Raw genomic sequence first — 25,351 nt, forward strand, 5'->3', positions numbered from 1 at the left:
CAACCCCATTATCTCCTTTTTTGTTTTGTTTTGTTTTGTTTTGGGGACACGCTCAGCAGTACTCAGGGCTTACTTCTGTGTCTGCACTCAGGGGTTAGTTCTGGTAGGGTTTAGGGAACCACATAGGGTGCTTGGAATGGAATTTGGGGTTGGTTGCATGCAAGGCAAGCCTCTTGCTTTCTGTACTGTCACTCTGGTTTTTGTTTTGGGAAGGTTCTGACAGGATCTCAGCGGACAGCACCCTCCCCATCCCCGCGCCCCGCCGTCTTACCCCGCACGTACACACCGCCACCACCACTAATGCTACCACCCAAATCTGACGCAGCTGCTCTGGTGTCCAGCCTCCTCGACTTCTGAAGAAATGTCACCCAGCCCCAGTTCCTTTTCTCAGTTTTAGAACGCTGCTTTGATTTCCACAAAAGCGCTCGTGTTCCCCTTTCTCTGGTCCAGCCATTTCCATCACTTCCTCTCCAGAAAGTGCCCACGGGTGAGCTTGAGGGCACCCGGTGCTCGCCCTGCAGCTCTCCAAGGTCAGGAGATGCCCCTGGAGCAGTGGCCTGGCTCCCAGCAGGTCAGCCGGGGGGTGCCCACTCCTCCCTGGGAGCCCCCACACACCCCCAGCCTTGCTGCCTCCTTGCCTGGCCGCCTCTAGACCTTGCTGCTTCCGCCGTGGCCAGTGGTCCATGCAGACGTGGGGACTCCCATCCTGCGGAAGCATCCTGAGTCCTTTCCCCTGACTGATCGTGCCCCGCAGCCTCTGCCCCTCTTCCCTCTCACCTCTTCCTTCCCCCATTCACCTATTTATTTTTCCAAGACCCAGCCCGGGTATCCCCACCTCCAGGAAGCCTACCCTGACCGCCGACTGTGCTCTCTTCCCTCTCTGCCTCCCCGCTGGGCCGTGCAGCCGCAGAGAGCCAGAGAGTCTTGCCCTCATTGTCCCCTCATCCCCCCCACCCCCGAGTTACTACCTAGGTTGATTGTCCCCAGCCGCAGTTACCAAGCTAGACCCAGCCAGGAGGAGACGCTTCGTGCCATGGCCTGGGCTTTTGCAGGAAGCGCCTCTTGGGGCAGAGTGGGTACGTCCCTCCGCTGGCCTGAGGTGCGAGGGCCAAGGGCTGGTACGTCCCTCCTCTGGCCTGCCACCCCCCCCTTCCTCTCATTGTGCCTCCCTTCCTGTTTAGCTAGACTGTGAGGCTGCAGACCGTTTCCCTCCCTTTGAGGACCTGCCTGTGTGAAGCTGTTTCTCTCGGGCATCTCCCAGGTCTCGAAGCCCCACTTGTGGGCTCCGGAATCCAGAGCCCGGCGCCGCCCACTGAGCAGCGTGAGGCGGCGGCCAGGGTCCCCTCCGTGCACTTCAGTCCCCTCCTGCCGGGAACTGCTCCTCCGTTAGGATGAATCCCTCCTCTCGTGTGGAACCGTGAGGGTTCCCCGGGCGGTAGCGCGACTCCGTGGCTGCGTCATCCGGCCCCGTGGACGCCAGGGCTCTGGGGAGTGCCCAGCTGGCCGCTCAGTGGAGGCCGGCGAGTCCAAACATCCTGTTCTTTTTGTGAGCTCCTTGCTGGAGAAACAGGGAAAAGCAGGCTTTTTATTTTTTTTTCCCCCTTCCACCCGGATCGGGTGACACAAAAAACACACACACACACACAAGTCCTGGCTGGATTGAGCGCCACTCAACGCTGATGTTTCGGAGCTAATTCAAGCTGCAGAGCCGGGCGGTGGTGCCTTTCCTGGATTAGGACTGAGCCTGTGGGAGCCAGACCACCCCCCTGATGTCGCCTCGGGGCCTGGGGCAGCCCCAGAGCCCCTTCCTCCTGGGGAAGGGGGGCTCTCGGCTCACAGCCTCCCCACCCCTCCTGCCTCCTTCCCTGCAGGTGAACTTCCGCAGCTCCCGGACAGGCCAGCGATGTTGGGCCACACGGACCCAGGTGGAGAAGCGTCTGGTGGTGCTGGTGGCCCTTCTGGCAGTAGGACTGCTCATCAGCCTGGCAGCGCTGGGCGTCCAGTACCGGACAAGTAGGTGCCTCTGCATTGCATCTCGGGCTGCTTACGAACCCGCCCGGGCCTCAGCTGTCTGCCTGTGCGAGGGCCTCCCCTGCCGCCCCAGGCTGCCTCCAAGGCCCACAGTGCGCGTCAGGGATGGGGGTTTCCAAGTGCGAGGATGGGGCGAGCCTTGGGAGGTGGGTGTGGCGCGCGACTAGAATAAGGTAAGTCCAAGCCCCAGCCACTCGACCCCCCCCCATCCCCGTGTGACCTCGGAGAAGTCCCTTCGCTTCCCAGAGCCTCTCGCTCCTCTCCTGGAGGGGGAGAAAAACCAGGCCAGTTCGGGGAATGACTCCAAGGATTAGGATGAGAGTCACGGAGTTCGTGCCCCGTCATTTCTTTGACCTCAGTTACGGGCGCGGTTAGTCGGGGGTGGGGGCCAGTCACCCTTCACAGCAACAAAGCAGCCGTAAGAGCTTCTGTTTACCGAGTCGTTTCCATGAGCCGACTGTGCCGCCCCTCCCTTGCAGATGGGGCCTCATCTCCGAGGCGGTGGTGCTGCTGGCCGCTTTCTGTCTGAGGACACCGAATCCCCGGGACAGGGGGCCTTGCCTGGGACCGAGTGGCCAGTGTGGGAGGGAGAAGAGAGTCTGGAGTCCCCCGTATCTTGGTGGACCCTAGAGTCCAGGCTGCCCCTTCCTTTGTATCACAGTGTGCCCCGGTGGGTGCTGGACACCCAGAAAGACCCACTGTCCCAGTGGACCTCTGTCATTGCATTTCTGTATCTGGCCCCATAGAGCTTTAGGATCAACTCCCCCTCCCCAACACTCCTGTCCCCATTCGCCCCCTGCCCCCCACACAGTGTGGCTCTTTCTTGTCCTAGACAGAAAGCTGCCAGGCATTCTGGAGCTGGGAAGGGCGGGTCTGAGTTCAGAATGAGCATGGCCAGCCCCCCGGGGCCAGCCTCTCTGTCACATCTCGCTTTGAGATTTCAGGGCCTCACCTGATAGGGCCACCTGGGGGGCTCTCCCACTGACCTGCTCACCCACTTCCTTCTGGTGGACCAGGAAATAACCCGCTTGGCTCCTCTGAGAACTCCCTGTGGAAGCTTCTGGCCTGTGTGTGTGTGTGTGTGGCGGGGGAGGCCAGGCTGGGTGGGGAGGGCGATGGAGGGCTGGGGGCAGGGGTGGTGGCCGGAGAAAGAGCAGGACTTCCCAGGACTCCTCTCCTACCCCGCCCGTACTCACCGCGTGTCGCTCCCTTCTGTCAGTCATTATGCCACAAGTGTCGCAGGAGTGCCGACTCGACGCGGGGCACCCAGATGGTGCTTGAGAAATAATTGCTCGATTATTTCATTGCCTGCTTAGCGGTTTGTCGATGTTTTACCAAATATGCCAGGCGCAACAAGTGCCTCCCGGGATTTTGCTTAATAAAGCAATCATTGCCCAGCCCTTCACCCTGTGTGCTTAGCTAATCCCCGCGTGCCTCAGTGTGCCTGTACCTTGCAGAGTGAATAAGCAGATGACTTGAGTGCACACGGTGACATGGCAAAAGACTAAGCTGGGAATAGTCTTTGCCCCCTGGTCACTTTGTCCTGCAGCGACTGTCTTACCTAAGTTGGTGTCCTTCGGGAATGCCCACTGTCCTGGGCCCTGTGTCTGGAGAGTGGCTCTGCTCCCCGAGGCCAGCTCTGCCCTGATCCAGGGGTCCCCGTGGCTGGGCGCCTGGCGGTTGGGCCCAAAGCACTCTAGCTGTCATTCCAGGTGGGGCCCACAGGAAGGATGACCGCCCCCCTAGTCTTTCCCTTGGTGGAACTGGGCTGGGCAGCAGGTAGCCTCTGAGCCAGTCCGTGAGTCTTGCTGGCTGGCTTGGTTTAGGAATGTGGTGGCCGCCTCGGATACTGACCGTGGCCTCATTTCCTAGCCCCAGGGGCTGGCATCAGCCACAGGGGAGCAAACATGAGGTCACAAGCAAGCCTGATGAGTTTGAAAAGCTCACCTCTAAGTTATGTCTGGACACTTAAACACATATTTGTCTACCTTCTTGCTACACCCTCCTTTCCAGAAACTTGCCAGTGCTTTCCAAACAGTGGTAGCAAACCAAACAATACGTTCTGCTGAGAAATACTGCAGTGAAACTAGGCAAGTGTCCAGACTAGGGTCTCACCTAGATCTCGGTCCCCTGGTGCTGCCTTCTCCATTGGTCATACGCACGCTAAAAGGGAAGCAGGCTGTTTGCCTCTCCCGGTGGTGCCCAGGTCTAGCCAGTGTTCTTTGATTTACTCATTCATAAATTCATTCATTCATATATTCATTCATTCAACAAATGCGTTGAATACCTGCTGGTGCCAGACACAGTGCTGGAGAAAGGAAGTAAAAATGCCCAGCTCACAAGCTCCCAGTCTGTGGAGGAGTAGACAGAGAGACGGCCTGGCAGCCAAGGGCCTAAACAGGCATGAGAGTCTGGGAAGGCTTCTCTTCAGAGATGGGGCCCGAGCCAAGTCAGGGAGGTATTGACTTTAGCATTAGATGCAGGCGTCTAGAAAGCTATAGATCAATCAAAGATGTCTTAAGCACTGGCCAGGCCAAAAATAGTTGGTAACGTGCCTAAAATTAAATAGGTACTTAACAGGGCCAGAGAGAGAGAGAGAGAGAGGGAGGGAGGGAGAGAGAGAGAGGGAGGGAGGGAGGGAAGGAGGGGGAGGGAGAGAGAGAGAGAGGGAGGGAGGGAGGGAGTGATGGAGGGAGGGAGGGAGGGAGAGAGGGAGGGAAGGGGAGAGAGAGAGAGAGAGAGAGAGAGAGAGAGAGAGAGAGAGTACAGCCTTGCATGTGTCCTTCCTTGCCGTGCCGTGGCCAACCTGGGTTTAAATTCCTGGTACCCTATAAACCCCGAGCACCACTAGAAGTAATTCCTGAATACAGAGCCAGGGTTAAGCACTGAGCATCACCAGGTGTAGCCCCCAAACAAAAACAATAAATAGATGTTTAAATAATCAAATGATTATTACTTCAGTACACCTAGGTATCTTGCAACAAAGAATGTAAACTTAAGACAAGTTCCAAGGGATGGGTTTCTTTTTTTTTTTTTTTTGGCTTTTTGGGTCACACATGGCAATGCGCAGGGGTTACTCCTGGCTTTGCACCCAGGAATTACTCCTGGCGGTGCTCAGGGGACCATATGGGATGCTGGGAATTGAACCCGGGTCAGCCTCGTGCAAGGCAATCGCCCTACCCGCTGTGCTATCGCTCCAGCCCCCGGGATGGGTTTCTTATTCTAAGCCTAAATTCCCTTATAATAACTATAAAAATCTGTCTCACACACACCTGATGTATCTCACTCCCTGAGAATACTGTTCCATCACATCTGTCTTCTGGGTTTTCCCAGACTTGATTCTTGCCTATTAGATATAGACAGTTGATATTAATAGCTTTTCTAAAATAAACAGAAATTCTCTGCGTCCAAGCCAAACCCCCATAAAAATTGTGGGACCCTCTCTGAGGTGGAGAGTAGGCCATGCCGCTCTGATTACGATGATCTGAAAGAGACCATGGGGTTTAATTCCCCACCATTTCCTTTCTTTCTTTCCATGCTAAAGACTCAGTAACCAGTAATGACTATATCATCTCTACAAAGCGTGTCATCCCCTCAAATCAAATCATGCTTATTCTTGTGCTCCTGTGCTGTTCCTCTGAACTCTCCGTTGTCCTCCAGGACTTTGTGTGGGTCACCAGCTGTGAACAAGCCTACTGGCCATGCCTTGTTTCTGAGTGAGGCGACACCTGGCCCCTCCGGCTCCCTCTGTCCTCTCAGAAGCAGTGGCCCTCAGGCTCCAGGTGCTGAGCCCACACACCTAATCCTGAGGTCGTGTCAGAGAACTAGACCCCAGTGTGCTTCCTTAGTTCTGGATGGAGACACTGAGGCTCCAGGGTCCACAAAAGAGGGGATTGAGGGGCCCAAAGTGATAGTACAGCGGGTAGGGCTTTTGCCTTGCACGTGGCCTACCACCGGTTCAATCCCTGGTACCCCATATGGTCCCCTAAGCATCGCCAGGAGTGATCTCTTAGTGTAGAGCCAGGAGTAACGCCTGAGTATTGCTGGGTGTGACCCCAAAACAAAAATAAATAAGTTGGGGGGCTGGAGCCATAGCACAGCATGTAGGGCGTTTGCCTTGCACGCTGCCGACCCGGGTTCGATTCCCAGCATCCCATATGGTCCCCTGAGCACCGCCAGGGGTAATTCCTGAGTGCAGAGCCAGGAGTAACCCCTGTGCATTGCCAGGTGTGACCCAAAAAGCAAAATAAATAAATAAATAAATAAGTTGGGATTTAGGCCCAGATCCAAAGCCTGCCCCACCTCCTCCAGGTTTAGCAGGAGGAGAGAACTGGTCAGAAGGGTCCCTGCGTGGCCTCGGAGGGTGGGTGAGGGCCAGGGCAGAGCCCAGCCCTGGCGGGGCGGCAGCAGACAGAGAGGCTGAGTCTCCCCCCAGCCCTGCAACCTCCTTCCCATCATCCCTCAGACTCGCATCCCTCAGAGTAGGGTCAGCCTTGAGCCGGGCCTGTTGTGCCTGTTTTCCCAGCCCCCACCTGGCTCTGTGGCCAGGTCTGTCTGCCACCCCCAGGCTGGGCTCCAGCCGAGGGTGCTCCCAGTTTGGGTCCTGGACTGGAGCTCACAGGCCCCTCTGAGCCAGATGTCTCCTGGACAGCCCACGCCCCTGTGTCCCGTGAGAGTGCTCAGAGGGAGCTAATCTTCCTTTGTGGTTTTGTTTTTGGAAGGGGGCGCCTGTAGGATCCAGATACCCTCCCTGCAGCCCTGTGCTGACGGGTGGTTTTGGAACCCCTTAGGTGTGGGCTGGGGATCTCCCTAGGCCCAGAGCAGGTGGATGGGAAAAGGCGGGGCTCACGCCCCACTGACCAGGAGCACTGGACTTTGCTTCTCTGTCCTGCAGTGTGCCCTGGTGTGAAAAGGGCCTATGGCCGAGTGACCTTCAGAGCCGTTTCCTCTCTGGTGTTAGGGTTCAGTCCACCTGCGTCAGGGAAGGGCTTTTCCCAGCTGTACCCGTTCCCCCGTCTTTCCCTCACTCCCTCCAGCACTCCGTGTATGTGGGTGGGAGCCTGACAGCATCGCTCCCCCCACTGTCTCTGACTTTCCTGCCAGTGCTGGGTTCCAGCCCGGGGCCTCCCTATGGAAATCGTGTGCTCTGCCTCTGAGCCACATCCCTGGCCCCTGTCTTTTGACTTCTCTGGTATCATGTGTAAATCCCCAGCCAAAGTACTAATTTGGGGACGTCGGTTGCAGAGGAACCACCCTGGGGGTGCTTCGAAGGCCTGGGGATCACTCCTGGTAATTGCTGACCCACCTGGCCATGGGTCAGTGTGAGGAACCGAAGATGCAGGTCTCCTTAGGACTGTGCAGGGGGTCCCCAGGGCTATGCCCGACAGTGCTCTCAAGACCATGTGCCACTGGGGATTGGACCCAGGTCAGGTGCATGCTAGGCGTGCACGGTCACTGCTGTGCAATCTCTCACCCCCCCCCCAATTGCTGACTCTTAAAGGAAAAGACTTTTATCTTCTAAAGCACATGCTTGCACGCGTGTGTGCGCGTGCACACACACACGTGCACACAGTATTCAGCAAAGAACATGGCAAAAACTTGGTGATTATTTTCTTTCCCAAATGAGTGAATGAATAATTGATTAACCATCAAGGAATAGTAAAAAGTGGGTGAAGATGCGTGGAAGGACGCGCCAAGCACCTTGGTCTGCGTAGTTTAGCCAGGGGATGGAACAGAAGTCAGGGAGTGTGTTCTGCCGGGAGCCTCTGTCTCAGGGTGGGCAGCTGCCCGGTCCCTCCCCCGTTAGGGGCAGGAGTGGGCACAGACTCCGGGGCCCTGCACTGCATGTTGCCTCTGCCCGCTCTCACTGGCTCTTTCCCTTCGCTCTTCCCTGCCAGGAAGCCCTCCGGTGTGCCTGAGCGAGGCCTGTGTCTCTGTCACCAGCTCCATCTTGAGTTCCATGGACCCCACAGTGGACCCCTGCCAGGACTTCTTCACCTACGCCTGCGGTGGCTGGATCAAAGCCAACCCTGTGCCTGATGGCCACTCACGCTGGGGGACCTTCAGTAACCTCTGGGAGCACAACCAAGCCATCATCAAGCACCTCCTGGGTAAGCACCCAGCATGGGGAACGTTGTTGGTGGGCCCGCCCCGCTGGTTATAAAAAGAGCTTTTAGGGAAGATGTGGATGTAGATGAAATGGGGTTAGAATGTCTACCCTAACACTTGGGTGATCCTGAGCAGGTTACTTATCCCTGAGCCTCAGTTTCCACATCTGTAAAATGGGACCGGCAAAGGTCAAGAGAGAGAGCGCTCAAATGGTAGAGCTTGTGCCTGGAGTGTGTGAGCCCTGAGTTGGATTCTTGACACTGCATGGGCTCCTGAGCACATCCAAGTGTTAAAAAAACAAACTAGGGGCCAGAGATAAAGCTTTTCAAAGGACTGGCACACTTGCTTTGCATGAGGAAGACCTAGTTTCAGTCCCCAGCACAAAGTGATCTCCTAAGCACCATTGTGTGTGCCCCCCACCATGCACAAAAAGTAAAAAATAAAAGGAGAAAGAGATCAGATATCTGGTGGGGGGGGCGGGGCACACCTGTCTATGCTCAGGGCTTCCTCAGGGCTCAGGAGTCACTCCTGGCAGTGCTCAGGGGACCAGATGGGATGTGGGGATCGATCCTGTGTAGGCCGTCTACAAGGCAAGCGCCTCACCCGCTGAGTGATTAGAGCAGTGGCCCACAGAAATCCTCTTGGGCCTTAAGTTCTTGGCACTGCCTGATAAACTGGCTAACCAAAGTGCTCTCTGCGCATGGGTGTGCTGGTGAGGTCTGAGGTCGCTGGATGCCCTTGGCACTGGCGGTCTTCTCCCTAGTGAGAATCTCACATCTGTCTTGCATGCGGCGAGCTCGTGCTTCCTTGCTAGCATCTCTAGTTGGTGTTTGCTGAGTTGGCACCTGTCCTCTGAGCACCTGTCCTCCTGCTGTGAAGCCACCACATGCCTGTGGTGACACCTCCCAGTTCAGACCTTCCTGCAGCCAGGGACATGGCTGCTCCCCCCGCCTCCCGCTGACGCCTGTTTCTTCCCGGGGCCCTAAGTGCTGGGAGAGGCCAGATCATGAAAGCTCGGTCGGCTAATCCATCAGTGACAGAACTCAGAGTGAAAATTATTTATTGATTTTTTTTTTTCTTTTAACCCTCAAGAGGGTGGGGAGAGAACCCCGAGGGCTGGAGCACACACTTTACATGTGGGCAGCCTGGGTTCTAGCCAGAGCTCGGCATGGCATCCCCCGAGTACCATCAGATGGCCCCAGGCTCTGTAGGCACCGCTTATAAGAGATTCTCCCCCCACCCACCAAAGGAAGACAAAATGAAAATCCTTCAGTTATTCAAAAGTAGGTCAACAGAAGCCTGTGGTGCAACAGGGAAAGATTCTCCTTCGACAGTTGTGAATTTGAAGTGATTTGTGTCTTTGAGATGAAAGTGAAAATAAACCCAGTGGAGGGGACCTTTCTTTTCCCATACCAGCCCCCAGGCTCACACTCTCTGCAGTTTTGCCATTTTTCCTGTCCCTGGCTGAGAGCTGGGCAGCGTCCATGGCAGCCCTTGGACGGCCCGGGCCCCTCTGTGCGTGTGTCTGTGCGGGTCGAGAGCAGGTGCTGGGTGGAGGTGGGGTGGAAGCACTCTGTCAGGAGCAGTCCCGCCTGCATCTGTTCATGTCCCCTTTAGAAAGGGACCCGCCCGGCGCTTCAGAGCTAGACGGCTGTAAGTGTGTGTGACCGAAGCACAGTTCAGGCCCATCTCTTCCCAGCGTCTAGAGATGCAGCCGGTGCCTGCCAGGACCTCTCCACCAAAGCGGGCAGCAGTCCCGAGACTGCATATAAGATGAGTTGATGCCTCTTCATCAGGCACGAAGATCTGGGTTCTGCCCCCAACTCTGCCCTCTACTGTGTGATCTTGGGTCAGTTACATAACTTCTCTGCGTTTCTCCCATCTACACCACGGGAGAAACCATGCTTCTACCAGGGAATGAAAGTGAAATGGGAAAGTTCATTTAAAGTGTTTTGCCTCGATCTGGAGAGAAAACTCAGCCACCTGGGTTTGACTTTGGTCACCATATAACCCCTCAGGCGATGCTGGGAGCCACCTCCAAGCATGGAAGTAGCTGGGAGTCGCTCCTGAGTACTGCCATTTTCGTCCACCCCAAACTACCAAAGTGTTTTGCCCAGGTCGGCTGCGTCGTGGTGGTCACTGTTTATGATGGTGTTACTGTTATTTTCTTCTTTCGATTCCCAGCATCCCGTATGGTCCCCCGAGCACCGCCAGGAGTAATTCCTGAGTGTATGAGTCAGGAGTAACCCCTGTGAATTGCTTAAGTGTGACCCAAAAAAGCAAAAAAAAAAATTTTTTTTTCTCTTTTGTTGTTAAGGAGCCACATCTGGTGATGCTCTGGGGGTGCTCCCGGCTTTAGGGTTGCTGCAAGCATTGCTGAGGGGATCACGCGGTGCTGGGCATGACACCTGGGCCTCCCTCATACAGTACACGCGCACTGGCCCTCTGAGCTGTCTCGTGAGTCGCCGTTCATTCTCTTTACGTGACGTATGTATCTGCGGGCCAGAGAGCTCAGTGGGCAAGGGCACCTCTCCTGTGCTTCAGTGCCAGACACCACGGGGTCTCCCAGGCCCGGCCAGGAGTGACCCCGGGCATAGAGGCCAGCACAGCCCCTGGGCACCGTTGGATAAAGGCTCACAACCAGCAGGCAGAGGCTGGAGAGGTAGGGCACGGCACACACCTTGCACGAAGCCAACCCATGTTTGATCCCCGGCACCCCAACCGGTCCCCTGAACGCTGCTGGAGTAATTCCTAAGTGCAGAGCCAGACTAACCCCTGGGCTCGCTGGATGTGGCTCTAAAACCAAACCCAAACCAGAAGCCCACCAAAACAAGCAAGCAAACAATTGGGGCATTTAGTTTTTCTCATCTCGAATGTCTTTGTTCTTTTCCCTCCTTCCCTCCCATAGGTGGCTGCTGCTGTTGCAGTGTTGGGGGCCGCACCCACTGTCGTGGCGCCCTTGGGGGCTTGTGCGCTCTAGCTGAGTCGCATGAGGCAGGGGGCCGGGGGCGGGGGCCGGGAAGCTGGATCGCGGGGCCTTGTGGTCACGGCTGCCATGCTGGCTTATCGCCTGTGCGGCCTTGCGGCAGGGGCCCGCCTCTGTTCTGTTTTGCCTCATTGTCTGTGAGCCGGGGCCGGCCAGCACACAAGGTCGCTATGAGCAGACACTTGCCAGGGACGGGAAGTGCTCAGCTGACTCAGGGCTGGGCCGCCCTGCTTGCCGCAGCGGGGGCGGGGAGCACAGGCCCAGATGCTCTCCCCGGCCAGCGATCTGGGAGAAGACTCCCCGGTGCTTAGCTGGTTCCCCCGAGAAGCTCGCCGTGCACCCTGTTATCAGGACAGGCAGCTTGGAGCCCTTCTCTCCCCACTCGGGCTCCCTTGGGTGGGTGGCTCACTTATGTCACGGAGTAGGCGGGGCCCGTTTCCTTGGTTTGGGTTTTTAGGCCACACCCAGTCATGCTCAGGGCTTACTCCTGGCTCTGTGCTCAGGATCATTCCTGGCGGGGCTCAGGTGCCCATAGGGGTGCTGGGGATCAAACCCCGGTCAACTGCACACCAGGCAAACGCCTTACCCACTGTGCTGTCTCTGGATCGAACCCGGGTCAGCTGCACACAAGGCAAACATCTTACCCATTATGCTGTCTCTCTGGTTGCAGCCTGTGATCGTTTTAGGAAACTCCAAAGGCGCGGTGTTTTCCGGGAAAGGTAGAACTGTCTTCTTTCTGACTCCTTGAGCGCAGACACATCAGAGTGACCCGTGGTGCTGGTCGCCAACTTCCTCTCTCTGTTGATTGCATGAAGGAGCTTGCCAGGCCAACTGAGATCCGACCTAGACAGAATGAACATGTGGGTGTGGCTGAGGTCACCCCTAGGTCATCCTGACCTGAGCATCCATCCCCAGAAGGCCACCGGCTGGCACCCCCCCCCCCACACACACACACACACATACACTCCCATTCCCTGGGAACTGGTTCTGGTTCTGGGAGTGGCCCCTCACCTGTGGGCCTTGATACCTGGAAACCCCTAAGGGGGCGGGAGGCAGGTGAGTGGGTGACCAAAAATGCAGGTGCGTGGGCCTGTGTATTCTTGGGCTGAAGGCCAGGCAGATTGCAGCTTCCCGCAGACAAAGGGGTCAGCCAGCAGGCAGCAGGGAGGGAGCTGGAGTGGCTGGGGATCTGAGCGGGCAGCGGGCACCCGGCTGTCCAGGCTGGCCTGCGGGTGGGCAGGAAGGAACATTCCGAGTGCCCCTGGGGCTTGTGTCTGCTCCCGCCAGCTTGTCTCCGCTCTGGCAGGCGGCTGCTTTCTCTGGAGTGAGCTCTGGCCCTCCAGGGCTCCGTGGAGAGGGTTGAAGGGGGCCGCCTGCCACAGGACGTGTGTTTGCAGCCCAGGGGGTGGAGAGGATGACCGCAGGCGCCTCATCCAGAGACCGTCGACTGCCCATTGGTCGGCCAGTCCCAGTGGTTCTCTCGGTTTTGAGGAGGTAAAGGTGTGGTCTTTCCTGTACTTTTTGGGGGAGTGATGTGGCCAGACCGGACACCCCTCAGGCCAGGCCAGACCTGACACGCCTAAGGCCAGGCCTAGACTTGGACTTCCCGCTGTGCTCTTAGCACAGACTTTTCCATTTGGGTTTAGGGTTTTTTTGCTTTTTGGGTCACACCCGGCAATGCACAGGAGTTACTCCTGGCTCTGCACTCAGGAATGACTCCTGGCAGTGCTCAGGGGACCATATGGGATGCTGGGAATCGTACCCGGGTCGGTCACGTGTGCAAGGCAAATGCCCTAACTGCTGTGCTATCACTCCAGCCCCAGGGTTTAGGTTTTATTTGGGTTTTTCTGAGCTGTGCCAGGGGCCACTCAAATTGCATCCATCAAAGCTCAGGAGGCCTGCGGGGCCGGCGAGCGTCGCAGAGTGCGAGCAGTCCCTGTGCGTGCCAGGCACGTGCCCCGCCCTTTGAGCTGTTTCCTCCTCCCTCGTCTCTGCTATGTGAAGTGCCCCCTCCACCCGCTCCCTAACCTGCAGGGTTTTCTCAGACCTTCATGCTTCCCCTGAAACGCCTTCCCTGGCCACCCAGAGGCCTCTCTCTCTCTCTCTCTCTCTCTCTCTCTCTCTCTCTCTCTCTCTCTCTCACTCGACTTGAGCTGTAAATACATCGTGTGTGTGCATCCTATCTACTTTCCTCTTCCAAGTGATAAGACCAAAAAAAAAAAAATCAATGCCTGCTGGCTGTAATAGTCTGAGCAACTCGATTCCATACAGGAAAGTGTTATCTGTGTCCCTTCCCTCTCGCCCTGTACCAGCTTCCCTGGGAAGGACACAGAGTTGTTCCCGGCGGCATTCAGCTTCCCCTCGGCTGGTCCTGGGCAGGCTCATCTGGCTTCTCCGCTTTCTGTTTTGATTTGTTTTTCCATTTGTTTTGGTTTCCATCTTCCTGTGCACCCTGGTCACTGTGTACAAGATCAGTGTCTGGAATACTTTCTACCCAGGGTCCCATCTGTCATGCCGGACCCTCCCTTCGAGTCTGGAGAGTGTTCCTGTGGGTCAGAGATGGGAGTAGACGTCCAGGATTTCTTAGGGACAGGAGGACGGCTTCTGGTCTCGAGCTGGACTTTGGGATCCACTCACAGGCAAGTAGAGAGAATGTCAGCTCCGATCCTGGCCTCCGAGGCTTGGTAAAAATGGCCTGTATCAGAATAACCAGAATAACCAAAAACAAGTAAATGGGGATGTAGAGAAAAAGGAACTCTCTTTTGCTGTGGTTAGGAAAAATAAACTAGCTCGAGCTAAAGATGGGGGTCAGGAAGATAGCACAGCAGGTAAGGCACTTGCCTTGCACACTGCTGACCTTTTTTTTTTTAATTTATTTTTTTATTAGTGAATCACCACGAGATAAAGTTATAGACTTACAGGTTTTCATGCTTATGTTTTTTTTTTCTTTTTTGGGTCACACCTGGCAATGCACAGGGGTTACTCCTGGCTCTGCACTCAGGAATTACTCCTGGTGGTGCTCAGGGGACCATATGGGATGCTGGGGATCGAACCCGGGTTGGCTTCATGCAAGGCAAACGCCCTGCCCGCTGTGCTATCGCTCCAGCTCCCCATGCTTATGTTTCAGTCATACAATGATCAAGTACCCATCCCTCCACCAGTGCCCATTCTCCACCACCAATGGTCCCAGCATCCCTCCCACCACCCCCACCCTGTCCCCTTCACCCCACCCCGCCTCTGTGGCAGGGCATTCCCTTTTGCTCTCTCTCTCTCTCTCTGTCTCTGTCTCTCTCTCTCTCTTTGGGTGTTGTGGTTTGCTATAGAGCTATTAAGTAGGCATCATGTTCAGTCTATAGTCTATTTTCAGCCCATATCTCCCATCCCTAGTGGGCCTGCCTAGCACCCTTTGCTTGGTGATCCCTTCTCTATCAGAGCTGCTTCTTCACCTAGCATGTGAGGCCAGCTTCCAAGCTGTGGAGTAATCCTCCTAGTACTTATCTCCACTATTCTTGGGTGTTAGTCTCCCATTCTGTTACTTTATATTCCACAGATGAGTGCAGTCTTTCTATGTGCTGACCTGGTTTTAATTGCTGGCACTGCCTATGGTCCCTCAAGCCTCATCAGGAGTGATTCCCGAGCACACAGCCAGGAGTAAGTCCTGACCCGAAAGCCATAAACATAAAAACAACTAAAAGAAAATGTAGGTAGAACTGCCTGTGACCCAGTAATTCCACGCTTTAGTATCTATCCTGAGAACCCACACAAAAACAACAGGAGCACAGCTCTGATTGTAGCAGTGCTACATACTGTAGGCCAGAGCTGGAGACGGCCAAAGTGTCCAGTGACAGAGGAGTCACTGAAGACATCGTGGTTATTTTGGGCCAGAAAGACAGTAAACGTTAGGCTTGCCTTGCATATCGCCAACCTGGTTGTGCATATGGTTCCCCATATGCAGCGCATATGGTTCTCAGCAGTGCATATGGTTCCCCAAGCATGCCACGAGTAACCCCTGAACTCAGAGCCAGGAGTAAGCCCTGAGCACCACTGGGTATAGGCTAAAAACAAGACAAGACCAAAAAAAAAAAAAAGGAAATTGTAGTATCTATACACAATGGACTACTATTTGGCTATAAAATCTAGCCTTTTTTTTTCACATAGATGGAATGAAACATTGTCCTATTAAGGAAAATAAGTCAAAATGAAAAGGACAAACACGGATGGTCTCCTCGATGGCATTAAGGACACAAAGGAAAGGGTCAAGAGATAGTACAGGTGGGGCCGGAGCGATAGCACAATGGGTAGGGCGTTTGCCTTGCATGCAGTCGACCCGGGTTCGATCCCCGGCATCCCATATGGTCCCCCAAGTACTGCCAGGAGCAATTCCTGAGTGCAAAGCCAGGAGTAACCCCTAGCATTGCTGGGTGTGACCCAAAAAGCAAAAAAAAAAAAAAGAGATAGTACAGGAGTCCTGGTGCCACCCGCCTTGCGTGCGACTCACCCCAGACCAGTTCCTAGCGCCACACATGGTCCCCCCCCAAGACAGAGCCCCCAGTACCACCAGGTGTGGCCCAGAACAAAAACAAACAAAACGGCCAACCATGGGAGTGGGCAGAGCCCTTGAACTGAAGATTACTGAAGTCAGCCAGAGTCAGGTAGGGGCCGGGGGTGGTCGATAGACTGTCGTGAGGGTTGGTGACTTGTGATGGTGAGTGTGGCATGGTCACACTGCACCCCTAAAGCAGAAAAGCATCTGTACTCTTGTCAAGAAAAGAAGTGGGGTGCTAGTGTCAGCCTCAGGCCTGGCCTCCGGCGGGCCCCACGGAACAGGGGTGCTGTCGTCATTTTTGTTCTTCTGCCCAAGAGGGCGCCTCCTTTATCTGCTGTTCACTTCCCCTCCCAGGGTGAGGCCCCTGGGGCCTGTCACTGAAGGAAATCAGCCACCGACGCGCTTATCTAAAACAAACTCGGGGCCTGCCCTGGCGGGGAGTCGGGCCAGCCCCCCAGTGCTCCTGGCTGCCGCGTTCAGAAGCCCCCTCCTCGCCACCTGCCCTGCCGCCTGGGCGTTCGTTTCCGCCCGAGGGGCGCCAGGGGAGAGCGTGTTCTAGTAAAAACTCCCAGAGGAAGAAGCGGGCCAGTTAAGGGGTGTGCTGTCTTTCCTCGCTGAGACAGTGGGGAAGTGACTAAGGAAGTTTCTGGAACTCAGGGTCCCTGGAAGGAAGTGCCCAGGCAGTTGGGAGCTGTGTTGTCTGGACCCAGGGCTGCCAAGTTATTTTCAAACTCCTGTGTCCAGAACGTCTCCAAACCATGGCCCCCGGCTCAGCCCTGAAGCCTCCCTGTCAGTTTCTCTCTGTGGGTCCCCTGAAACCTTCAAGGGGGAACTTAAAGGAGACCAAGCTTTCCCCAGTGACTGCCGTCTTTTCCCTGGGGAGCTTCTAGAACATTCCATCTGTTCATTCATTTAGCAGACCTGTAGTGTATGCTGTATGCTGGGTCCGGGCACGGTGTCAGATGTAAGCTTGGCTTCTTCCCTGGGCTGGGGAGATGACGCAGAGGACTGGGGCGCCGTCTGTGAATGCTGGAGCCCTGGGTTTGATTCCTGGCGCTGCATGGTCCCGTGGGCACTGCCAGGAGCAACCACACTGAGCACCACCAGATGTGGCCGAAAACCAAAACCAAAGATGCTCCTTTCTTCTTACACGTCCCAGCAGGAGCAGCAGAGTAAACAAATAGGCGAGTAAATGGTGGGAAGCCAGGCATGGAGGCCCTCACGGTTCCCCGGCACCGCTGGGAGTGACCATTGGACAGAGAGGCGGGAGTAACCCCTGAACATTGTAGGGTGTGGCCCCCCAAATAAACGAATTTAAATTTAAAAAAATACTGTGAAGACTTGAGGCTTTGAAAAACTTGAGGCTATGGGGCCAGACAGAGACCACTAAAGGCCCAGGAGTCAGGAAAAGAGGGGGTGGAACATTTATGCCAAAACTCTGAATTCAGTGAGGGGGGAGGCTGGGGGGGCATGCCAGGCTGGAGTAGGAGGGCCCTGGAGGGGAATAGGAGGCGGGCAGGCGGGGCAGGCCCCAGATCCCCTGTGCAGCTCCCCCCATCACTCCCTCCTGGCTTCTCCCCTGCCCCTGCCCTGCTTGTCTGTTGGGGGCCAGCATGGAAGCGAAGAGCCCGTCACCTGCCCTTTGGGGGGCCCCCGCTGTGGCCCCAGGAGCGGTCCCCGTGGAGGACTTTCTTTGAGGCCTTTGCTCTAAACCGGAAGACTGCAAGGGGTTCCCGGCAGTGGGGCACCCCGGGTCGCTAAGAGCCTCTCAAACGTACCAGAGCCTGGAACAGAGCTACGGCTCACCCCGCCGCCCACAGCCTGCCTCCCTTCCCGACCCCCGCGTCTAGGCAGCACAGCCAGGCCATGCCCTGCGGCCTGGACGCCGTTCTTTCCCTTTAGGCTGTGAATCAGGGTGAGTGCTGATGAGTGACATGCACATGCCGGGTGAGTGCTCGCCCCCGGCCCCGGACAGCGTCTCGGTCCTTATCCCCCTGCTCCTCTGTCCTCCTCTGCTGCCTTCCCAACCCGAGCTCCCATCATCGTCCCCCTGGTCCATAGTCCCCTGGATCCTGTAGCTGGTGGGCGCCCGGTGAGGCAGCAAGGAGGGACGGAGGTGATCCTTGGGGTTGGCGCGTGGGTGGGCTCCATCAGCATTGAGCTTTGAGCAGCGAGGCCCTGGCTGGGCCTGTCCCTTCCTGCCCCAAGTTGCCTCGTTCCCTCCCTGGGAAGTGTCCAGCAGGCGCAGGCCTTCGCTCCTCTGGACAGTCTGGCCTTCGTCCTCAGAGACAGACCCAGACTCTTGTCCCAGCCAGTGTCCCCGAGGGCTGGGTGCCTGCCGGTGCTGGAGCAGCTCACGGCCGAGTGGGCAGGTACAGCCCAGCCCCTCCCCCACTGCTTGTGGAACTCCTCCTCCATGCGAGCTGGAGGTGGTGGTGGGATCCCTGGGACCCCCCCTCCATCCCTGCAGAGATCCTGATGGTCTCCTCCTCGTATCAGACACCGGGGTGGGGGGTGTCTGCCGAGGCAGCGGTGTCCACCCAGCGGCCTGATGCGGACAGGCAGAGGGACCTGTGTCCATGTTGCTGTCTGCGTCCTCAGCCACAGGACCCAGGTCTGGGCCTTGGACAAGTGTCGGGGAGGGTGTGGACGTGACTCCCAGAGAAGCCAGGTGTATCGGGTGGCCTCGAGGAAGGAGGGCGGGCGGCCGAGGGTTGGTCAGGGGGTGGCCAGGTGCCGGGTGGGAGTCGCTAGTGGCAGCTCAGTGTGACAGTGTTTCAGGGCCGTTCTCGGGGCCCTGGTGGGGAAGATGCCAGCTGTGCCAGCTGCCGTGCCAGGCGCACAGCACGTGCCTCCCACAGCACGGCCCTGGCCTTCAGGATGCAGGCCTGAGGTCACGCCCCGGCTCTCGCCAGCTCCGATAATCCGTGGCCTTTCTTGCCAGGAACCCGGCTGCTGGGCTTCCCTGCCCCTCCCCTCCCGGGCCTGAGGAGCAGGGAGGGGGCCCCACTCGCCCCATCCCGGCCCTGTGCCGGGACCCCCCTCTGCAGTGAGCCAGGGACACTCAGGTTGTGTCCAGTGTGCAGCAGCCCTGGAGCCTGGGTCCCCGCCACTCAGACCCCGGACAGCAGTCTCTCTGTCACCCGTCAGACTGGCTTTAGGCCTGTACTGTCCCCTGTTCAGAGCTATGCCCCGGCCTTCAGCTGACTAGAGGAAGCTAGGATGCTGGGATTTAGTCTCTTCGTTGGTTTGGGGGTTGTTGGGCTGTACTCAGTGATGCTCAGGGCTTACTCCTGGCTCTGTGCTCAGGGACCACTCCTGGCGGTGCTCAGGGGACCACATGGGATGCTGGGGCTTGAACCCTTGTCAAGACAAGGGTCTTACCCGCTAGACTCTTAGTCCAGTCCTCCCCCCCCCCCCAGCCCACGATGCTGTTTGTGGGGAGATGTGGGCCGGCAGGCTGGCCCTCAGGATGTGGGCTGCAAGAGGCGATTAGGCTGGCCAGGAAATGACTCGTGCCTTTTGTGCGGACTGGTCATGCCAAACAGATTTCTTTTCTCCAAACAGTATGCCCCTTTGGACTTCCTTGCGTTTCTTCACACTGCCCCACTCTCCCAAACCCAGTGTCCTTTTCTGTCGCTTCGGCCTGGTGGATAACTTCATCTTGAAGAGAACATCCTCCGGAAACCACCCAACCCACCTAAGGGTGCAGCCTGTCTTTGGTTCTGAAACCATTTGCCCAGATCAAAACCCCTGGGTACCTTTGGTCCTCTTGGTGTGTATGTGTCACTGTGGGACCACGAGTTCCTTGGGGGGAGGGGAGGGGTCTGATTCAGTCCGTAAACTGTGAGTGCAGCCCACACGGCACCCAGAGGTGCTCAGAGTGAGGGACTCCACGAACATCTCAGGAGAGGCCTCGGACAGAGGGTCTCAGGGAAAGGCAGTTGCTGTCTGATCTAGTTGTAAGGTTCATAGAGAAAAAATAAACAAACAGGGATGGCGGGGGGAGAGAGAGACCAGGAGTGAGCTCTGAGCACCACCAGGTGTGCCAACCCCCCCTCCCCACCAAGAAGGGGAAAAAAGCAGAGGAGTGCTGGGAGATTGCTCAAAGGGCTGGGGGGCATTTGCTTCGCATGCGGGGGGCCTGGGTTCATTTGGAAGCATGTGTGACCGTCACCAGGTGTGGCCCCGGAGCGAAAAGGGGAAGGAGAAGGGCAGATGCTGCTCCTGTGTGACTCGCAGGCTGGAGGGCCCACCGTGTCCCTCCCGGAGTCAGGCTGAGCCTTCCCTTCACGTGCCCATGTGTCCATTATCCACATCCTCACTTGGGGAAGGAGCCTCCCCGGGGACAGGGACGTGGTGTTGGTGCCTTCTCACAGAGTCAGCGTCTGCCCTGCTCGGTGAGGAGCTGGGGTTTGGAGGAGTCTTAGAAGGAAGGAGGAAGAGACAGTCCCGAGCAGGGAGCGAGCCCAGGGGGGAGTGCACGGAGCAGGTGGGATTGAGGGGCCTGCAGACTCAGGCGCACAGATCCTTCGTGCATTTGGGTCCCGGGAAGCAGGATGGGAAGCCTCCACGTGCGTGCGCGTGCGTGTGTGTGTGGGTGTGGGTGTGGGTGTGTTGAGTGTGGGTGTGTGGGTGGGTATGTGGAGAGCCGTCCTCTCGGTGGGGAAGGGGGGTTGGCACACCTGGCGGTGCTCAGGGCTTACTCCTGTTCTGTGCTCAGGGAGCATTTCTAGCAGGGCTTGAGGACCAAGCGTGGTGTGGTGCTGGGGGTTGAACCAGGGTTGGTCATATGCAAGGCAAACGCCTTCCTCACCGTATTATCTCTTGCGCCTTCGTAGCTTCACCTGAAGCAACATTATACAGGTCCCGGATGTGCGTCATTGTAAATCAGCAGCTGTAGATAAAACAAGCCAAGTTCACCACAGAAAGTCTGATTCCACCCCCACCATGTAACTGGTCCCTTTTACCTGACTCGCTGCCTGGCCAGGGCACGGGGGCAGGAGGATGGGGCCCACCTGTCCTCCTGGGGTCCTGGAGAGGGGGAGGGAGAGGCGCCATGGGCTTGGCAGGAGATGCCAGCTCACGGCCCAGTGCAGGCCCTGGTCCCCCGGGAGAGGAGGTGGAGAGTCAGTTGGGAAGGACCGAGTAGGCCTTTGCCGCTTCCCTCCACCTGTCTGGGTCCAAGAGCTCATCGGGAGCCCAGGCAGGTGTCTGTCGCACTGAGCCGCAGGGCACGTGGCCATCGCTGGCTGGCGGGAGCACGGGCTATCCCCTGTGGGTGTTTCTCCTGCCTGTCCAGGGAGGCCCGGTGGGGGACGGCAAACTCCTCCCCCCGTAGAATCAGGGTGAGCTCTCCCTGCCAAGCCCCGTCTCTGTCATTCCAGAGAACTCCACGGCCAGTGTGAGCGAGGCCGAAAGGAAGGCTCAGGTGTACTACCACGCGTGCATGAACGAGACCAGGATCGAGGAGCTCAAGGCCAAGCCCCTGATGGAGCTGATCGAGCGGGTGAGCTTCTCCCAGGTCTCTGGCCTGTGCCAGTGCCCCCCATCCGCACCCTGCTCCCCAGTTCTGAGGAGTCCCGGGACCTGCCACTTCCCCCTCCAGTCACCTTGGCAGCTGGATGGTGCAGTCTGCCTGTCTGTGCAATGGGCTGTGTGTATGTGCCATGTATGCGTACATCTGGAGGTGTGTGTGTGTGTGTGTGTGTGTGTGTGTGTGTGTGTGTATGGCATGTATGCATACATCTGGAAGAGGGGGTGTGTGTGCGTGTGTGTACATGTATTTGTGTGTGTGTCTCTGTGTGCCATGTATGCATACATTTGGACAGGTGTGTGTGTGTGTGTGTGTGTCTGTCTGTCTGTCTGTCTGTCTGTGTCTGTGTGTGGTTGGTGGGGGAGCACAGGGCGTCCTCCTGTGGATGCTTCTCCAGGAAGGCCAAGTGGGGGATGCATACATCTGGAGAGGGCCCGTGTATGTCTGTGTGTGCTATGTATGCATACATTTGTAGAGGCGTGTGTGTGTGTGTGTGGGCCATGTATGCATGCATCTGGAGAGGGTTTGTGTGTGTGCGCGTGCAACAGTGCCTCTGTGTGGGACAGGGCCCGTCCTCACGGGGAATGGGCTCCTCTGTGTTGTTGCTTTCTCTTTCCCAGAGGATGAGTTTGTGTCTGAGGCAGGGTGAGGGAACATTCCAGAAGGACCAGCAGGAAGTCTTGGTCAAGATGCAGAGATGCCTAGTGAGGCGAGTCCCCGCCTCACCCTCCCCTTTCTCCTGCAGGGGAGGCGTCTCTCCTCGTGGGCTGCTCCCCGGCCGCCCACCAGCGTTCTGGCTGTCCCACGCTCCCTTGCAGCCCAACTCAGCTCAGAGAAAGTGGCCCACACCATCCCCATTGCCGTGGCACAAGCCCCACAACGTGCCACGTGAACCCAAAACTAGGGAAGACCAAGAAGATTAAATAAAACCCCAACTCAGAGAAAAACCAAAGCAGGCCCTGACTTACAGCCCTTCTGAGACATACACACCATGGGCAGGGCATTTGCCTTGCACTCGACTGACCAGGGTTCGACCCCCAGCATCCCATGTGGTGCCCTAGGCCCTGCTAGAAGCGATCCTTGAACTCAGAGCCGGGAGTAACCCCTGAAAACCACTGGGTGTGGCTCCCTCTCCCCCCACCCCCCCAAATGTATATGTCCTCTTTCCAGGTAAATGTGATCTATCAGGATTTAATTCACATGGTTCTATCTTCAAAGAGCAGAGAAAATTTTGCTCCTATCCCTGTGCCCACCCCCAGGGAGCAGCTGTGGCCGGGATCTGTGACTGAGCTATCTGATTCCTCTTTGCTCTACCCGGGCCCCCCGTACGCTGACCCAAACCCCTGCTGAGAACTGCCCCCCTCTTTCACTGGCTCTTTGGGCTCAGAGAGGCCGAGTGGCCGATGCAGAAGCAGAATCTGCCTCACCCCCTCACCTCTTCCTCCCTCCCTCCCCTCCCCGCAGCTTGGGGGCTGGAACATCACAGGGCCCTGGGACAAGGACAACTTCCAGGACATCCTGCAGGTGGTCACCTCCCACTACCGTACCTCCCCCTTCTTCTCTGTCTACGTCAGCGCCGACTCCAAGAACTCCAACAGCAACGTGATCCAGGTGAGCTGACGGCCTGGTGGGCATTTGGCACACACCGGCCTCGGGGGGACACGGGGGCGGCAGCTTCCTGCTTCTGTGGGGCTCCTGCTGGCGGCTGCCAGTCATGAAGCCAGGGAAGGCTCGGCTCGGCGGGCTGAATCACCCGGCTCGCAGGCCAGAGGCCCTGAGGTCAGTCGCCAGGGGTGCCTGCGGAGGACCGCCCGACCGCTCTGCTGTTTGGGCCCGGCAGTGCTTGTCTTGTCGTTCCCTGGCACTGCAGACAGTTTCCTCCCAGCCAGGCGTGCGGGCCCCCAGCTTGATGCCAAACACCCCGCCCCCGCCACCCACAGAAGGAAGGGAACGGGCAGGGAGAAGCTGCAGCCCCGGGGCAGGCCAGGGCACTGCTGGACAGACGGAGCCTTAGGGTTCTGATTGGTTATTAGGGACCCCGAGAGTGATGCCGCCCTACGGTGCTCAGCGGTTACCCTGCACGTAGGAATTACTCCTGGGGCTCCTCGGGGGTCAGAACCCGGGTTGGCTGCACGCAAGGCAGACACCTTCTCTGCGGTACTGTCGCTCTGGTCCCAGAGTGATGCCACCTGTGATCCCAGCTGCAGCCTCTGCCTGGCCCCCCCGCCCCTGCCCCCAACCTTTGTGGCCATTTAGAAGGACTTGGGAGCCCGTCTCTTCCTCGAACAGCCCCTAACAGCATCAGCACGTCCAGGGGGCCCCAGCACCTCCCCCCGCACTCCCAGCCCACTCAGACACAGGAGTGAGAATCCCAGGCTGAGGTCATGAGTTTCTGCCCAGCTCTGCAACTGCCTTAGTGTGTGGCCTTGGACAGGGGCCTCGGGCCTCGGGCCTCTCTAGCTGCGTTGTCCTGAGAGTTGCATGAGCTGTCAGTGCTCTACTCCCCACCGTCAGAGCTGCACCCTTGGGCTCCAGGGGTGCGGGTGTTTGTTACTGTTACTGTGTTTTGGTTTTTGCTTTTTGCAGGGGTGAAGGGGGCGCACGGGACTGAGATCCAGCGCTTCCTACTGGCTCCGCACTCGGGGATTGCTCAGGGGACCGTGAGGGATGCCAGGGATCGCCCTGCCCACTGTATTAACTCTCTAGCCTCAGTAGCATTGTTTTTTTTTTTTTTTAATGGGCTGGAATGATACTACAGTGGGTAGTGCACTTGCTTTGCGGGTGTCTAACCCAGGTTTGATCCCTGGCACTCCGTAAGGTCCCCTGAGCCCCCTGCCAGGAGTGATGCCCAAGTACAGAGCCAGGAGTAAGCCCCGAGCGCAGCCTGGTATAGCCCAAAACCAAAAGAAAAAAAAATGTTTACCATTGTTTTGGGGCCCAAACCCAGCAGTACTCAGGGGCCATGTGGTGCCGGGGATCTGGCCCAGGGCCTCAGCCCTGAGGATGTCATGTCCCTGGCCCTGGCGAGTGGCTCGCAGCCCCTGCTCTGTCTCGGAAAGTGTTTGCTGCAGCAGGGGTGCCTTGCCGAGCGAGGAGCGTGTCAAGGCGAGGCCGGCTCTGGCCAGCACCCCTGCAGCAGACTAAACATGTCCGCCCCCTTCCAGTGGGCTACCCTGGGGCCCTGGGCAGCCGCCCCCAGCTGGGCAGTGGGAGTGGCGCGGGGCGGGGGGAGGCGCTCACTCCCACCTTTCTTTCCAGGTGGACCAGTCTGGCCTGGGCTTACCCTCTCGGGACTATTACCTGAACAAAACGGAAAACGAGAAGGTGAGTGCATCGTCAGCAGCGCGCTCTCCCCGCCCCCTCCCGGTGTCCCCTGACCCCCTCTGTGACCCTCTGCCCCCCCCCCCCCCGTGCTAAGGCTCCTGCCCTTAGTGAGTCACCGGCCGCCCCTCGGTGGTGACCAGACTGGCTCGGGCATGGGAGCAAGGTTGTCAGGGAGCAGGTGTCGTTTGCCCCCTGAGCGAGGTACTGGCTGCCGGCCCCATCCATACCGTCTGAGCCTTGACTGTCACCTGGGTGTCACTTTCACCTTGCCTGAGTGGGAGGAATATGACTCAGAGACGCCGGGAGGCCTGCCTGGGGTCACACAGCCAGCGGTGGGGAGGCTGAGCCAGCTGGACTCCAGGTGACCCCTGCTGCCTTGTGACGGAGCCTCTGAGGGAGCCTTCCTCTTCCTCACCCTTCCCCACCCACCCCTGCAGTACATGCCCGGTAGACAGAAGCAGAGAGCCCCCCACAAGGCTCCTGCCCAGGGGACTCTGGGTCCAGCAGGGGAGGGGGACATTCATGCTGCCCTCACAGAACACTGTGGCAAGTGAACAGTGAGTGGAGAAAAACCCCAGATCACATGCAGACCTGGGGGTGCGTTGAGGCAGGCGGCCAGAAGGTGTGTTTTCTGGGCCAGGGAGATGGGACAGCACGTAGGTGCTTCCCTTGCAGTAGCTCTGAGAGGTGGGTTAATAACGTGACCTCCTTTTTTTATCTTTTTTTCTTTCTTTTTGGATCACACCCAACAGTGTTTGGGTATTACTCCTGGCTCTGCACTCAGCACTCAGGGGACCATAGAGGATGCCGGGGATTGAAC

The 25,351-nt window shown here is 57.5% G+C and overlaps 1 protein-coding gene across 2 annotated transcripts in view; it reads left to right on the forward strand.

Annotated features, from left to right (window-relative positions):
- ECE1 (endothelin converting enzyme 1) overlaps positions 1-25,351 on the forward strand; it is a 111,327-nt gene that overhangs the window by 64,627 nt on the left and 21,349 nt on the right. For both annotated transcript variants that reach the window (XM_055138482.1, XM_055138481.1), the window contains 5 exons: positions 1,872-2,013; positions 7,929-8,141; positions 21,059-21,180; positions 22,672-22,818; positions 24,466-24,531. In XM_055138482.1, the coding sequence (XP_054994457.1) occupies positions 1,872-2,013; positions 7,929-8,141; positions 21,059-21,180; positions 22,672-22,818; positions 24,466-24,531 (690 nt within the window). The remainder of the gene's footprint in view (positions 1-1,871; positions 2,014-7,928; positions 8,142-21,058; positions 21,181-22,671; positions 22,819-24,465; positions 24,532-25,351) is intronic.

Source organism: Sorex araneus, chromosome 5 (assembly GCF_027595985.1).
Source record: "Sorex araneus isolate mSorAra2 chromosome 5, mSorAra2.pri, whole genome shotgun sequence".
Classification (NCBI taxonomy): Eukaryota; Metazoa; Chordata; class Mammalia; order Eulipotyphla; family Soricidae; genus Sorex; species Sorex araneus.